The 15,188-nt window shown below is 34.6% G+C and overlaps 3 protein-coding genes across 3 annotated transcripts; 2 read left to right on the forward strand and 1 right to left on the reverse strand.

Moving 5' to 3' along the window:
• The first annotated feature begins 1,160 nt into the window (after positions 1-1,160).
• Positions 1,161-7,600, forward strand: PSD1 (phosphatidylserine decarboxylase 1). Its single transcript, XM_078310416.1, has 12 exons — positions 1,161-1,426; positions 1,986-2,074; positions 2,643-2,696; positions 2,770-2,835; positions 2,924-2,984; positions 3,381-3,490; positions 4,049-4,299; positions 4,709-4,815; positions 5,139-5,206; positions 5,832-5,909; positions 6,438-6,560; positions 7,287-7,600. Exons 1-12 carry the CDS (start codon positions 1,240-1,242, stop codon positions 7,443-7,445), a joined length of 1,353 nt encoding a protein of 450 aa, XP_078166542.1. The 5' UTR covers positions 1,161-1,239; the 3' UTR covers positions 7,446-7,600.
• A 633-nt stretch (positions 7,601-8,233) lies between these two features.
• On the forward strand, positions 8,234-9,945 carry LOC144553993 (fructose-bisphosphate aldolase 1, cytoplasmic-like). The gene is made up of 2 exons (XM_078302203.1): positions 8,234-8,455; positions 8,605-9,945. Exons 1-2 carry the CDS (start codon positions 8,428-8,430, stop codon positions 9,651-9,653), a joined length of 1,077 nt encoding a protein of 358 aa, XP_078158329.1. The 5' UTR covers positions 8,234-8,427; the 3' UTR covers positions 9,654-9,945.
• A 412-nt stretch (positions 9,946-10,357) lies between these two features.
• LOC144561429 (receptor-like serine/threonine-protein kinase SD1-7) lies at positions 10,358-13,965 on the reverse strand. Its single transcript, XM_078310392.1, has 7 exons — positions 12,631-13,965; positions 12,298-12,423; positions 12,046-12,191; positions 11,667-11,877; positions 11,335-11,572; positions 11,114-11,246; positions 10,358-11,005 (listed from the first exon to the last, which is right to left on the reverse strand). Exons 1-7 carry the CDS (start codon positions 13,910-13,912, stop codon positions 10,694-10,696), a joined length of 2,448 nt encoding a protein of 815 aa, XP_078166518.1. The 5' UTR covers positions 13,913-13,965; the 3' UTR covers positions 10,358-10,693.
• Positions 13,966-15,188: the final 1,223 nt, after the last annotated feature.

The raw sequence follows: 15,188 nt of genomic DNA on the forward strand, positions 1-15,188 counted from the left end.
AATATTGTTCTTTTGATGGTTTTTTTTATTTTTTTATAATTGTACCAATTCCCAGACACTTCTCTGCATTTGAAATAAATATCTTTTCTTGTATTTTCTAAATAGTTGCAGATATCTCATGTGATTAATTTTTAAAAAAAAATCGAACATACGTCCTTCTTATTTATTAACATTAAAAAGTAGTCCCTGCTACCAAAAATAATTACATTTCTCATTTTCCTTTTGCTCAGAGGATCTAAAATAATTTAAGAGATATTACAATTATTTAATACCGATGCCGAGTTATGTGAAAATAAAGGCTCATGGTTTCCTTTTTTCGATGCTTACTGTATTATTATTATGGAAAATTGATTTTACTAATCACTTGTATTTATACATTTTCTTTTCTAAAATGTACGAATCAAATCATAACATATTGTTCATAAAATTTTGTAAATTTTTAGTTTGCATTTCCAAAAATTAAAATATATAAGCCCATTTATTCATTCACAGATGGGCCTATCTTGAACGGCCCAATAAAGCACTACACTGTTCCTTTGAAGCAACTAACCTTAGCCCGAGTCCACATACTCTGAAGTAACTCAAATTTTTTGAATTTAGATCCGGACCAATCCGGCCCGGGGTGGAATGCACCGGACCCCTTTAATATTAGTGCTTAAACAGATTAAACGGTCCAGATTTAAACACAAAATTGGGTAAAGATTTTAACAGAGCTGTTTAATCTTAATACAGCGCAGGGACTATATAATCAAAACAGCAGCGCATATCATTCACGCTGCAAAAAGTCAAAACCACTCTGTTAAAATATTTACCTTGTGAGTTGATGAATTGCCCTTAAGCTCTTAGGTGTGCTTCTTTGACTGACATCTGGTCCCACAATAAAAGTATACCTTCACTTAGACACAGTATCACAGTACTAGTTTGCTCTGTAGAAAAAAGAAAACGATCACCTCAGCCCGAGTCCAGATCCTCTGAAGTAACTCAATTTTATGAACATAAATTCGCGCCGTCCGATCGGAATACGTTCCTTTAATATTCGTGTTTTAACAGATCGAACGGTGTAGATTTAAACACAAAATTTGAGTTAACTCGGTGATATGAATTCTCTTGTTAGCCCATAGGTATTCTTCTTTCACTGACATCTGGTCCCACAATCAAACAGTGTCACAGTACTAGTTTGCTCTGTAGAAAGGAGAAGATTATTTCCGCGCCAAATCCGAGAAAGGGAAGAGAGAAAAGATGGATTTTAGGGTTCCATCAAGGTGCCCTCTCCTTCCTTGCGACCATCGCCATTTCCGGCGGGTTCTTTTCTCCGGCGATCTTCTCCGGGAAACCTCACTGTTTCTGTCTCGTCCTCTCCACTCTCCACCTCCTTCCTTCCACTTCGCCTCCACCTCTGGCGGCGCTGGAGGAGGCGCTGGATCAGGTAGTTCCCACTTCTAGGCTCATTCCTTTTATCAAGGATAAGTTCGAGCAATTAGCTACATAAATTTACTATTTATTGTTTTTAGGAAAAAAATACTTCAATATGTATAACACTTAAAACCTTGTTCTGGTAATAATAGTGAGGCTATGGTACTTGCAGCATCAAATTTTACATATTTTAGAATGTTTTTACTATTTTTTAAGATAGGTAGAAAACCACTTGATCTAAAAATTCTAGACCATTCAAAAGTAGTGATTATCTACCTATCTAAAAAATTGTAAAAAAATGTGAAATTTAGTTTGCAAATACATTTTCATATGGACATCACTTTAAACAGTTCAGATTGACTATTTAAACTTTGAAAACAAAGATATTAATTCATCCGCGCAATGCATAGTACCGTAGCCTCACTTAAAACTTTGTTCCGGTACTGATATTATACTTCAGGGATCATTATTGTAGATTTAAATCCCTGTTACTAGAATCAAGCCTGGGTTTATAGTTATTTCTTGTATTATATACTAGGTTCATTTGTAATATTAAATCTATGTTATGTCAGGAAACAAGTTTCTGGTACCAGGTGCGACAGTGGCTACAATGCTTATGCTTGGTATTCTTCATGCGCGACGTCTCTATGATGATAAAAAAGTGTGCATTTTCTCCATCCCTAATGCACTCCCTAACTAAATAAATTGGTACCCTTTTTCAATAGTGTACCAGTCAATTTTGACTTGCATTATCCTAATTTTTGGTGTGTCTACGTATCAGTTGGGACCATTTTTTTCTGATAAATTTGATTACTATAACAAAAACTGACGCAGAGAATAGAATTTGAGACTTAATTGAATCCTACATTTTGTTACTACTTTTTTTTGTGTGGCAATTTTCAATTTTTTTTTTTTTTTTCTGTTAATCATTATTGGGACCAAACTTCTAACAGTAATTTTTAGCAGAAGAGCAGAAACAAACCCTCTGTAGAATCTAAATCAGAGATGATTAAAGTGTACCTATGGTACCGATTTTCTAGTTGAATTGTACCAAGCATTAATAAATTAGCAGGATATTGCATTTTACATGCTGTTAATGTACTAGTCTCTTTGGTTGTGTGTAGGAATGTCACTGTAACAGTAAATTTGTATTTGGCATATTCACATTTTCCTGCATTTCCTTTTTTCTTGATGCATGTTTTTCTATGCTTTGCATCTTTTTTGGAAAGGTCGAAGATAGAAAGGAGAAAGGCATTGAACCTGAGTTTTCACCTGATGTGAAGGTAGTGAATTGTTTGGACAAATTTTATTAAACTTTGTATATCTTTTATGACTTGCTGATGAATTCAAGCACAGGCATCTTTCATGAAACTTCTACCTTTGCGCTCTATGTCAAGATTTTGGGGACACTTGATGGAAATGGTGTGTATATGTCCTCTTCTTATAATATTATATTGAGCACAATGTTTTGTTTCCTTTCTTATAATTTTTTGTTTTTATTTCTCTGCAGCAAATCCCAGTATTTTTGCGCCCCACTGTCTACAAAGCATGGGCCCGTGCTTTTCATTCAGGTACTTCTATTTTACTTCTATTATTGCTGTTTGTTGTTTATTTTATTTATAAGAACATTATCCCACCTATCATGTTGAGATGTACGAATTATCAAAATATGCTTATGTTACTGTGCTATTCTCAGAAAAAAAAAGTGAAAATATGCTTGTAGTTCAAAATAATTATAATTTTATGTCACATCCTATCACATTTCCTGGCTCCACCCCTGTAGACATAACTTATGAAATGGGTTGAGCATTTACCGACAGAATTATCTCTAGATCTCTATAATATTTATCATGTGTTGATAGGAAATTAATACTATATATAGCTCGAGTGGTGGATCTTCTACAATATAAAACATTTTACTTGTATTAAGGTCAATATTATTTGTGATTTTTTTTTTTGTAATGTAGATTTGGAGGAGGCAGCGCTGCCACTAGAAAATTATGCATCATTACAAGAGTTTTTTGTTCGCAAACTCAAAGAGGGTTCCCGACCAATCGACACAGATCCAAATTGTCTGGTAACTGGTAACCATAAATTGTATCAAGGGAAAAGAAATAGAATTGTCTATCTTATTTGATGAACATGTTAGGCACATACCAATGTGATTCTTCTTAAATGAAGCTTTTCCATTCCTAACCAAAAATCTCATATTATATATCATCAATTGAGTAATAGAACCTAGTGGCATTTTTATGAAATCAGATGAAATGTGATATAAGCGTAATAAATAGTATTTTTGCAAGACCCATACAACACACTACCTTGGTACCTTGCTACTCTATTACTTGCAACTGACTTTCAACATTATTTGGATATAATGAGATATGGCTTTTAGAAATTGGGGAAATTTTTTCAACAATAGTGGTGTATACTTCCTATGTGCGTAGAGAAAATACTATTTATATGGTAAAGAAAAAACCTTGGTAGCTAGACTTAGCCGTAAACAGTTCATTGTGAACATCAGTGAGAAAATAAAATATAAGAGTAACATAGAAAAAACTCACGAGTAAGCAATGTTTTGTAATGCATCATGTATATTTATGAACCTCCAAATAATTTATATTTATGCAAACAGGTAAGTCCAGTTGACGGCAAGATATTACGGATTGGAGAGATAAGAGGTCCAGGTGCCTTGATAGACCAAGTCAAAGGCTTCTCATATTCCGTCTCATCTCTTCTCGGCACAAATTCAAACCTTCACATAAATGACTTAGAGGAAGAGAAATCCGAGGAAGATCTTAGTGGTGTAGTTGATGTTCCTGAAGCGAAATCATGGTGGCGTGTATCATTGGCTTCTCCAAAGAGGCAAAACCCCATGTCAATGCGGTAATTATTTTGAAAAACTTTTGTGTTCTCTAATGCAAAACATTGGGAAAGCTTGAATTTTTCTGATTTTCATGTATACCCCTCAAAAACCTCGAATTATGTATTTGCCCCTTCTAAAATTCATAATATGAAGAAAATACGGAACATTTGTCCTCGGGAACTGATCAGGTAGAAGATTGAACATTTTTTTTTACACTGACTACATATTTTTATTTTCTTATAAAGGGTAAAATGGGTACTTTGTAAATTTAAAATGAGTCTTATAGAAAAGTCAATAAATTGGGTAAATTTGTGAGTTTTTGAAATTTAGAAGGGTAATAGACAAAATTCCCCCTTTTTTGTTGCTCTCCAAATGCTCAAACTAACTCCTCTCTGTTCATGCATCTATATGCATGTGTTTTCTTTTCAGGCCTAAGAGAGGCATTTTTTATTGTGTGATATATATGAAGCCAGGGGATTACCACAGAGTACATTCACCGGTTGATTGGAATATCTTAAGGCGACGTCATTTCTCTGGTATGCAAAATTAGTGATGCACTTTGGTCAAGTAATCCCAAAATTATTCAATCAACCCCACATTAATTCTTTTCTGAGTGTCATTTTGAATTTTCATCACTGTCAAATGGACCTGACCTAGCCATAATTTTCCTCTGTTTAGACAGTTCCATACCTGAACTGTATCAAATACATTCTTGTAAGTTATCAGGAGTATCAGAATAATTAAGGTTTATGAGATGATGGAAGAGAAATTACCAATCATGGTCGATACTGCACAAATATGAAATTTTTTTCTTTCTAAAAATAATTATATATCAAATAACTGATCTTTTTTTGAATAGGTCGCCTATTTCCTCAGAATGAACGTGCTGTACAGACAATTAGGAACTTATACATTGAGAATGAAAGGGTAATTTCTTATATAGTACTACATGCTTTCATATTATTACAATTACCACAAATTAAGAAGAGTGAATTAAAACACATTAATGGGACTTGAGAATAGGTGGCTTAACATAGTCAAATGACTTGTTGGAATAAATAGGAAAGAAGTTAGTGCATAGCGCGGAGTGGTCCGTTATGGAACAATATCTTCATTTTTAAAGGCCAAATAGTCAATCAGAACTGTTCAATATGATTTCCATAAGAAAATATACTTGTAGATTAAATTTTACATTTCTTACAATTTTTTTACTATTTTTTTAGATGGGTAGAAAATCACTTTATCTAAATTTTTAGACCATTCAAAAGTAGTGATTTCTACCTACCTAAAAAATAGTAAAAAGGTTCTAAAAAATATAAAATTTAGTCTGCAAGTACATTTTCATATGAAGATCACGTTAAACGGGTCAAATCGACTACTTGACCTTTGAAAACAAAGATATTGACCTGTAGTACGGACCAATCTGCGCTATGTGGAAGTATCATAGCCCCACTCTTTCTTTTATACAACTTCGATACCTCAATCGATTATTGAGTCGAGGAATCTATTCCGTTTTAAACAATTTCTTTTCGCTTATGTATATATTTGATAGGTGGTACTGGAAGGGGAATGGAAGGAAGGCTTTATAGCACTAGCAGCTATAGGTGCAACTAATGTCGGGTCCATCAGAGTTAGTCTTTACCTTCACTTTCTAGCCATATTTGGTCAAAAGTAGGGTTGAAATGCATCATGTCTTTCTTGCCTCAATTGTGCCTAACATCCTTATCTCCGTTTTCAAAGCCCAAACAGTCAATCCGAGCTGCTCAACATGATCTCCATATTATAATGTGCTTGGAGACCAAATTTTATATTTTTTTGGAATTTTTTTTACTATTTTATTAGATACATACAAAATCTCTGTTTTTGAATGGTCCAGAATCATCCGAAAAAAACAGTGCTTTTGTATGTATCTAAAAAAATAGTAATAAATTTCCAAAAAGTATAAAATTTGGTCTCCAAGCACATTTTAATATGGAGATCATGTTATAACAGTTCACCTATTTGGATTTTGAAAATGGAGATAAGATGTGAGGCACGATTAAGGCATGAAAGAAATGAGGCATTAGAACCTTGCTCTTTGGTCAAAGATGACCTGCCAAATTTCAGTACATTTCAGTACTCTACTGGTTAATTAATTTTTTTTTTCATTCTCTCTTAGTTATTTATTGAACCAGAGCTACAGATGAACAAACCAACAGCTAAGTTGGTGCCATCAGAGCGCCCGGATGAGCGCATGTATGAACCAGGCGGTACTGGTGTGGTAGTTAAAAAGGGTGAAGAGGTTAGTTATTGTCTTAATGAAATATTGCAAGTGGGATTGTTGTACCAAAACTTACCCGGTATATACTGCTACAATGTATGAGAACTGAGATCTAATTCAAAATTTGAACAAATGTGCAGTGAGTGAGGCTACGGTACTATGCATAGCACATATCGGTCCGTACTATGGATCTATATTTCTTCATTTTCAAAGTTCAAATTGTCGATACAAACCACACGACATTATCTCCAAATGAAAATGTACTTAGAGGCCAAATTTTACAATTTTTTAGAATTTTTTCTATTTTTTTAGATATGTAGAAAGTCACTATTTTTTTATGGTCCAGAATCTTTAGATCAAGCAATTTTATACCTATCTAAACAAATAGTAAAAAAATTCTAATAAATGTAAAAATTGACAATCAAGTACATTTTCATATGGAGATCATATTGAACGGTTCGGATCGACTATTTGGATTTTTAAAAAATGGAGATATAAATCCATAGTATGGACCGATGTGCGCTATGCATAGTACCGTAGCCTCACTCAATGTGCAGCTGTCATAAATTATGCTCAATTTAGCCCCAAATCAGTCATCAATAGTGTAGTTTAGCCTCACTTAAAACCTCAGTCGAACCTTTGGTTAAGGATTTACTGCTGAAGGTAACTTGATTTGTAATTCTGTGGTTATCAATCTCCACAAGTTTGTTATTGGTTTGTAAATAACATTTTGTTGGAAATTCTCAGGTAGCGGCTTTTTACATGGGATCCACAGTGGTTCTTGTGTTTCAAGCGCCTGTTTCGGAAATGCGCAATGGCCAAGCAATTTCAAATTTTGAATTCTCTGTCAAAAATGGTGATAAAATTAAGGTTGGAGAAGCCCTTGGCCGATGGCATAAATCATAGTTTTGCTGTTGTTTTAGTTAGTCATGTTTTTTAATTGCACCATTTATTTCTACAAAGGCTGTTGTGAAATTTTTTTTTTTGCTTGTTTCACAATTTTTAAAGGGTAGCAAAACATCATATATAAATATTAAAGCTGTATCATCCGTATCTGAAATGATCATATCTAAATAGTGCAAATTGGTTCATGAAGTATGAATCAATATTTTTGTTTTTAAAGTTCAAACAGTCACTTTTAAGTTTGAACCGTTGAACATGCCCTTCATATGAAAATTATACTTGAAACTAAATATTACATTTTTTTTTTAGAATTTTTTTGTACTATCTTTTAAGATAGTAGAAAATCACTACTTTTCAATAGTTTAGGTCAAGTTGATTTCTATCTATCCAAACAAATGGTAAAAAATTCTAAACAAAATGTAAGATTTGATCTACAAACATGTACTAAAATGAAAATGAATAGAAATTCATTTCCGTTCCAAAAGCTTTGAAGAATGTGAATACAAGTTTAGGTTTTAGTAAAAGACAGAGCCATAAGTCATCTCCAAAACATTATTGCAAAGTAAAATATGAAGAAAATAATAACTCGACAGCAGGAATCTGAATTTATTTTCTTACACAAATAATTAGCTATGTTCAAAACATAATTAGTATACGAACTTGTCAATTTTGAATTAGGCTGATTTCCCTCTCTCGCTACTCTTCTAAAAACCATCTTTTGCAACGGTACTATTCACTAAAATATTACCACTACTAATTTTAAACAATTTTCTTTTTATTATTGATCAGCGGCTAGAGATCCTTAATTAGATATCGACAAAAATAGGAGAGCACAAGGTGAGGCCATGAGCAAGACAGGTTTTCCATGACATGCCATTTCAAGCTATATATAGATGCAAAATCATATCTGCTGCTTCGTCGATTTCATTAAATCTTGCAAAAATTCTTCTATTTTTTTTTTTTACCTCTTTACTTGTCAAACACAATGTCTGCCTACCGTGGAAAGTATGCTGGTAAATTGTTTTTTTCTTTTTCTCTTGTACAAATTAATAATTGTTTCAATTAAATGGAATTGCTCAAGTAGTGGATTCATTTTTTTTAGCTTAATTTTTATGTAGAATTCTCATTGTTATGTAGTTCATTAATGTAACTATCAATGTAGATGAGCTAATGAAGAATGCAGCGTACATCGGTACACCGGGCAAGGGAATCTTAGCAGCCGATGAATCAACCGGCACGATTGGGAAGCGTCTCTCGAGCATCAACGTAGAGAACAATGAGGAGAACCGCCGGGCTTTGCGTGAGCTACTCTTTTGCACGCCGGGCGCCCTCCAATACATCAGTGGTGTCATCCTTTATGAGGAGACGCTCTACCAAAAGACCAAGGACGGGAAACCTTTTGTCGAGGTTCTTAAAGAAGGCGGTGCTTTACCAGGAATTAAGGTCGATAGTGGTACCATTGAGGTTGCCGGTACAAATGGTGAAACCACCACTCAAGGCCATGATGGCCTCGCAAAGCGTTGCCAAAAGTACTATGAGGCCGGAGCCCGGTTTGCCAAGTGGCGTGCTGTGCTCAAGATCGGCCCGAATGAACCTTCCCAACTCTCAATTGATCTCAATGCACAAGGATTGGCTCGATACGCCATTATTTGCCAAGAGAACGGTCTTGTGCCGATTGTTGAACCCGAGATCCTAGTTGATGGGCCCCACGACATCGACCGGTGTGCTTATGTCACCGAGGTTGTGTTGGCTGCATGTTACAAGGCACTCAATGACCAACGCGTCCTTCTAGAAGGAACTCTTTTGAAACCCAACATGGTCACACCGGGTTCTGATGCCTCTAAGGTGAAAAATGAGGTAATTGCTGAGTACACCGTCCGATCACTGCAGAGAACCGTACCGCCTGCCGTACCGGCAATTGTTTTTCTCTCTGGCGGTCAGAGCGAGGAGGAGGCAACACTAAATTTGAATGCAATGAACAAATTCAAGGGGAAGAAGCCGTGGTCTCTCAGTTTCTCGTTCGGCCGTGCGCTTCAGCAGAGCACGCTCAAGGCGTGGGCCGGTAAGGTGGAGAATGTAGAGAAGGCACGTGCGGCATTCTTCGCACGTTGTAAGGCAAACTCGGAGGCAACACTTGGGAAATATGCCGGTGATGCGGGCGGCGGTGAAGGTGTTTCAGAGAGCCTCCATGTCAAGGATTACAAGTATTGATTGATTTTGATCTCTGCTTTTTGGTATTTTTAAATGCTTTGAAGGATTTCCATGTCCTGTGAATTTTGAGCTGCTTTATGAACTAGGTTTTATTTATTCTTTTATGAGGCCTGTGAGGCTGGAAATTTGCATGTATAACTTGTATTTTATTTTTGTTTTTGGTTTTTTGGAGCAGTGATTGTGAAATTGTCCTGATGATGGACATTTTTTTGTTTAAGTATTTATGTTATTTACATTTTCTTTTGTTGTTGCAATCGTCAAATTCACAAATAAGATGGTGACAGGGGATGAGTCAGGTGGTCGAAGAAGCACAATTTAATGAGTCCAGTTTATTTGAAATACATGACAATTACTTCATAACCACTCGAGAGAGTGATCATGAATTGACAGCCTGTCAACCACCAAACAAAGTCACTATCTCTTTATTTATTCATGCCATCTATCCATGTTGAATATTCTGCAGGGATCTATCTATTGGATTGGATCAGGTAATTTATTTGAAAGAACAAGGACAAAATTGAAATCCTCACATTTGCACTGACTATTTCTTCAAATGATAGACAAATTCTCTAAGAAAAATTACAAAAAGGAAAAAAAGAAGAAGCTTGCATCTAAGACTGCTATCTCAAATGCAATTACTGTTTCATGATATATATTTTGTTATGTCAAATGTAGAACTTCCTAACATTCTTGGTAGTCTTGATATTTTATTATTTTCATTTGATCAGGTCAATAGAACTGTGAGCTTGAGTACTTGACAATCTAATTATTGTTGAAGATATAATGGAGGATGAGGTCTAATAATCTAATTTGTAATATTCAAATTTAATCGAACTTCACAGTTCATCATTGTGGCTTAACTAAACTATATTAACTAGGGCTCGAAAAAAGCATTGTAATTTAGGAGGATAGTAATATGATAATATCAATCTTCACAACTAACATCCATGTAAATTCCTAACAAACCCCAAATAACAGTACCATCTTTTCTTTGCTATAACCCCAAATAACAGTACCATCTTTTCTTTGCTATTCTCTAACTAGCGACCTACTTCTCTCTTTATAGTCAATTGGTTTACACTACTGGAGTCATACTTGTACAAGTTGCTATCAGTATCGAACTCTCCAATGCTTCTGAAAATATTTAAGGGTTTCTTTGGTTCTGGTAGCTCCAAGCTGTCACATGATAGCATCATGCAAACCGACGACATAGATGGCCTATCATTGGGGCATTCTTGCACACATAAAAGACCCACATGCATACATCTTGATAGATTTGTTGTAACAACTGAGCTTTCCACTGCTTCATCAAGTAGCTTCAAAAAGTTTTCTTCCTCCCAAAATTTCCAAGCCTAGAGTGTGAATTATTATGAGTGAGGTATGTGTTAGCAATTATCTTTGATCACATCAGTTTTGCAATATATAAATTATTAAAAGAAAAATAGGAGATTAATATTTACATATGCAAGAAGGTTTTGATTTCCCTCGTTCTTCTTGCCACTTATAATCTCGAGGAGTATTACTCCAAAGCTATACACATCAGATTTGACAGAAAATTTACCCTCTGTGATATACTCAGGAGACATGTATCCACTTCATATATAAGAAATACAAATAGAGGAAATTAATAAGCAAACAGTTGAACATATTATATATGCAACATAAAATTGACTGTACATACCGAGTACCAATCACTATTTCTGTGCTCATTACTGCCTGTTCTCTTTCGAACAATCTTGCACTGCCGAAATCTGAAATCTTAGGATTCATTTCTTCATCTAATAAAACATTTGCTGCTTTGAGGTCCCTATGGATTATGTGGAATCTAGAATCGTGATGAAGGTAGAGAAGCCCTCTTGCAATCCCGGTTACAATTTCTAATCTCGTTTTCCAACTCAAAGAGGCACGCTTCTCTTCATCTTATAAACAATAGTTGCATTTGGTATTATAAATTGATAAATGATCAAATAGAGGAAACAATTAATCAATAATGTTGTCAAGTCAGTTGCGTACCGAATATGAAGCAATCTAAACTTTTGTTGGTCATGAACTCGTAGATTAATATTCGCTCGTTGTTGTCAATGCAACATCCATGGAGTTTAACAAGATTCCTATGTTGTAGCTTGGCAATCAGTGTAACTTCATTCACGAACTCTTTCAATCCTTGTGGTGAATTGTTGGAGAGCCGTTTCACTGCAATTTCTTGGCCACAAGGGAGCTTGCCCTAATATATACCAAGTTATCTTTTTGATTAATAACTAGTTTACTTTACATCTATCTTTGATTTCAGATGCTTATCTCGCTTCGTCATCCAAAATATTTTAATTTGAGATTTTTTTTGTAAAAAAAGGTAGATTGTCAGACATCTTCATAAAGTAGAGCATGAGCATACCTTGTAGACAATGCCAAAACTGCCTTGTCCTATTTCATTTGTTATTGAAAAATTGTCAGTGGCTTGCAAAATTGTTTCCATGTCAAAAACAGGGAGGTCTGTACCTTCGAACGAGTCATTTTGTTCCAGGAACTTTTTGGTTTTATCTATATAAATTATGAAGGTTAGAGATCACAATTCACAAAGCCACAGTAAATTTGATTTGCAAAACAAGGTAAACAGAATTCACAAATTCACAAAGAAATTGTTTACCTTGTTTTGTAGATCTCATCTTCTTCCTCTTGAGTAGATATCCATATAAGAACATTAAAAGCACTGATACTACGAAGCTTGTTATTGTTCCGATTATTATTTCCAGCTTCCTTTTGTTACTTGTTCCTGCATTTATAGAGGCACTTATCAAAACCCAATTTCTTTTTTTTTTTTTACTTCAATAGAAGAAAAACAATTCATGAAAAGAAAATCTTAGCAATTCTACCTGCTTCACAACTCTATATTGGCATCTGGACAAATCCTCAAATGCTTTTCTTCAATAATTAGTGACTTCTTCATGATTAAAAATTATAGAAAGAAAGATATTTGTACCTAATTCAGACTTTGGAACCTTCACATGTAGGATGTCTAGCCCACCGATGACATACTTGATGTCAACCAGTGTGGTGTTCCACATAACACACCCGCTTCCTTTTGCCCTTATATCTGAAGGGGAATAAGCCAAGCATGAACAATTCATCAAGCACCTCCTGCTGCACTCCTCAACACTTATATTAGCAACTACAGTTGCATTATGGGAATATGGTAACGTCACCCCTTTTAGCGCATAAAACCCATCACTATGACCAGTACATCCTAGTGGGGTTCGTCGTTTGCACCCTCCTGAATAATCTCTCATGTTCCACTCGGTTTGTTTCGCTACCTCAAATCCTTGGAGACACCTACAAACGGTGATACTATTAGGTTGACAAATACTAAAAACACCACATTTTCCATAGTGATCACACTCATCTTTTGGTCCTGACCAGAACTCATTCCAACTCCGTTCATCTGGGTCCCAAACCAACCGCTGCATTATACCAGCATCATTTAGGAATAGTCTAGACAAAACCATGGTTGATTTAGCCTTGAATCCATACGACACCTCATCTTTATCCCACACAAACAAGAAATTAAACATATCACTATAAGTTAACATCGGGGGTATCTCACTAAAATATATCCCGTTCCACATTCCTGTTCTGAATCTAATTTGATCATGGTCCCATACGAGAATCTCTGGAGCACCTTCAGTGTCCATCTTAAACGTGTAGTTTCCTTCTGATGGATTGCTGCTGCTTTTCCATGAAGAAAGCACCGTTTCAAATCCACTTGTCAAGTTCTTGCCAAGTTTCATCCCAGCAATCAATGAGTTTGTTGGATGCTCAAAGCTTTGCCATATGACAGTGTTACTTGTTTGATCTTTCAGTACAAGATTGCCTGAATCATGGAGTTGCAATATTGTACTAATATCATTTGTAATACTCATCGAGTTAGAACTAGATGACCAGACCATCCTTTCGGATGAATCATATAGCACTAGAGACCCGTTGTTATGTATGGTTAGTATTCCAAAATTGTTGTTCAATGGACTATCTCGGTTGGCAACCCACACAACAGTTTCTGGTGAAACACTGAACCATATACCGACAAAAAGGTCAGGGGAGGAGCCAAGATGGAAGAAACCTAGCTTGAATTTGTTGTTCGACGAGATGAGATACTGACTTGTAGTAATGTTTTGGCCAGGAAGTAGGGTATCCGTAGACCAGGTAAGTGGTGAGGATGCAAATAGAAAAATAGCAATTATGAGTTGCTTGTGAAGTTGTGTCTTCATGTTCTCAATTTTAAGGAGATAAAACAATGTGCATGCATTATTGTGGGGATCAGAGAGAGGTAACAGTTTGCCAGTGTCCCCCTTTGTTTGGATTAATATTACCTAATTTTAATAATTGAATGAATGAATTGATGATTAGGACATGATTTTAACATGAACCAGGATATAGGTGAATGTCCTTTCCCATTTATTGACAGGTGGGACCAAATGTTAGGAATACAATAAGAGAATTCAGCAAGTGAAGACAACATTAATTAGAAATTAAGTTAAAAAAAACATTAGTTAGAAATTACTGTCAAATTATCAATAAAATATTAATTTTTTTTTAAAAAAAAAAATACTGTTTTGTCTAATTTTAGAAACTAAGTACTTCATGCTGATATTTAAATTTTTTATTTTGAAAATATGGAGCCATCTTGGTGGTTTCTGTTTGGGAATTAAAGACCGGGACCTGAGCACTCTTTTAAATTCAAAATTCTTAATTTTTAGAAAAATATGAGAATTGTAAATTCTAATTTTGAAAAGTTTTATGTTAAGAAATTACATAATAATTTAAAGTTAATATGGAAAATAGAAAATTTGGGGTCCAAATTAGAGCTAGCTAGCGCTGTCACTATTAGAATTTCTGTTTTTTTTTTCCATAGGGAGCATACGTTATTTTCAAAGAGAAGGACTCTTGAAAATAAAATAGCTTTTGTTGACATATTCAACAATTTCCAACAGCTGTTCCATGAAAATAGTAGGGCATGAAAATTCTTGTTGTTTGCACATGAAAATGTTTCCTATCCCCCCTTGGAAATAATTTTGGATGACCCATGACCCGTCAAACGGACCAAATATTATATTTTATTGAAACTTCATGAAAATAGCTCACCCCATGCCCTTAGAAATAAGTGAAAAATAGGAAGACATATTATTTCCATGAGCTACCATTGAAAATGTTTTGTTTAATCTATTTATATTATTTTATAGTGAAAGTTCATGGAAATATTGGAGAACTATACTCTTGGAAATGTTTTATTGATTCAATTTATATTATTTTATAGTTAGACTTATTAATTTCATGGGGTTACCGTTGGAAAATATAAGTTCATGAAGATAGAAATGTTTATGTTTATTTGAGATCTCCCTTTGTAGCAATAAAAATAAATCACAACAACAAACAATACTTAATTGTGATATATAAAATGAAACACTACAAATTGAAAATATAAATTTTGGTATTTGAACTAAGCCAATCTATTTAATTTAGATACAAAATATTTTCATAAATACA

Source organism: Carex rostrata, chromosome 1 (assembly GCF_964058835.1).
Source record: "Carex rostrata chromosome 1, lpCarRost1.2, whole genome shotgun sequence".
In the NCBI taxonomy this organism is placed as follows: domain Eukaryota; kingdom Viridiplantae; phylum Streptophyta; class Magnoliopsida; order Poales; family Cyperaceae; genus Carex; species Carex rostrata.

Excerpts from the sequence above, each read along its gene's own strand:
- LOC144561429 (XM_078310392.1), bottom strand. The coding sequence starts at position 13,912 with ATGAAGACACAACTTCACAAGCAACTCATAATTGCTATTTTTCTATTT. Across the intron at positions 11,247-11,334 it reads GAAATAGTGATTGGTACTCG|TGGATACATGTCTCCTGAGT; the intron begins GTATGTACAGTC and ends TTATATATGAAG. Across the intron at positions 11,006-11,113 it reads ATCAAAACCTTCTTGCATAT|GCTTGGAAATTTTGGGAGGA; the intron begins GTAAATATTAAT and ends TTCACACTCTAG.
- LOC144553993 (XM_078302203.1), top strand. The coding sequence starts at position 8,428 with ATGTCTGCCTACCGTGGAAAGTATGCTG. Across the intron at positions 8,456-8,604 it reads CTACCGTGGAAAGTATGCTG|ATGAGCTAATGAAGAATGCA; the intron begins GTAAATTGTTTT and ends CTATCAATGTAG.
- PSD1 (XM_078310416.1), top strand. The coding sequence starts at position 1,240 with ATGGATTTTAGGGTTCCATCAAGGTGCCCTCTCCTTCCTTGCGACCAT. Across the intron at positions 2,697-2,769 it reads AGTTTTCACCTGATGTGAAG|GCATCTTTCATGAAACTTCT; the intron begins GTAGTGAATTGT and ends ATTCAAGCACAG. Across the intron at positions 4,300-4,708 it reads CAAAACCCCATGTCAATGCG|GCCTAAGAGAGGCATTTTTT; the intron begins GTAATTATTTTG and ends TTTTCTTTTCAG.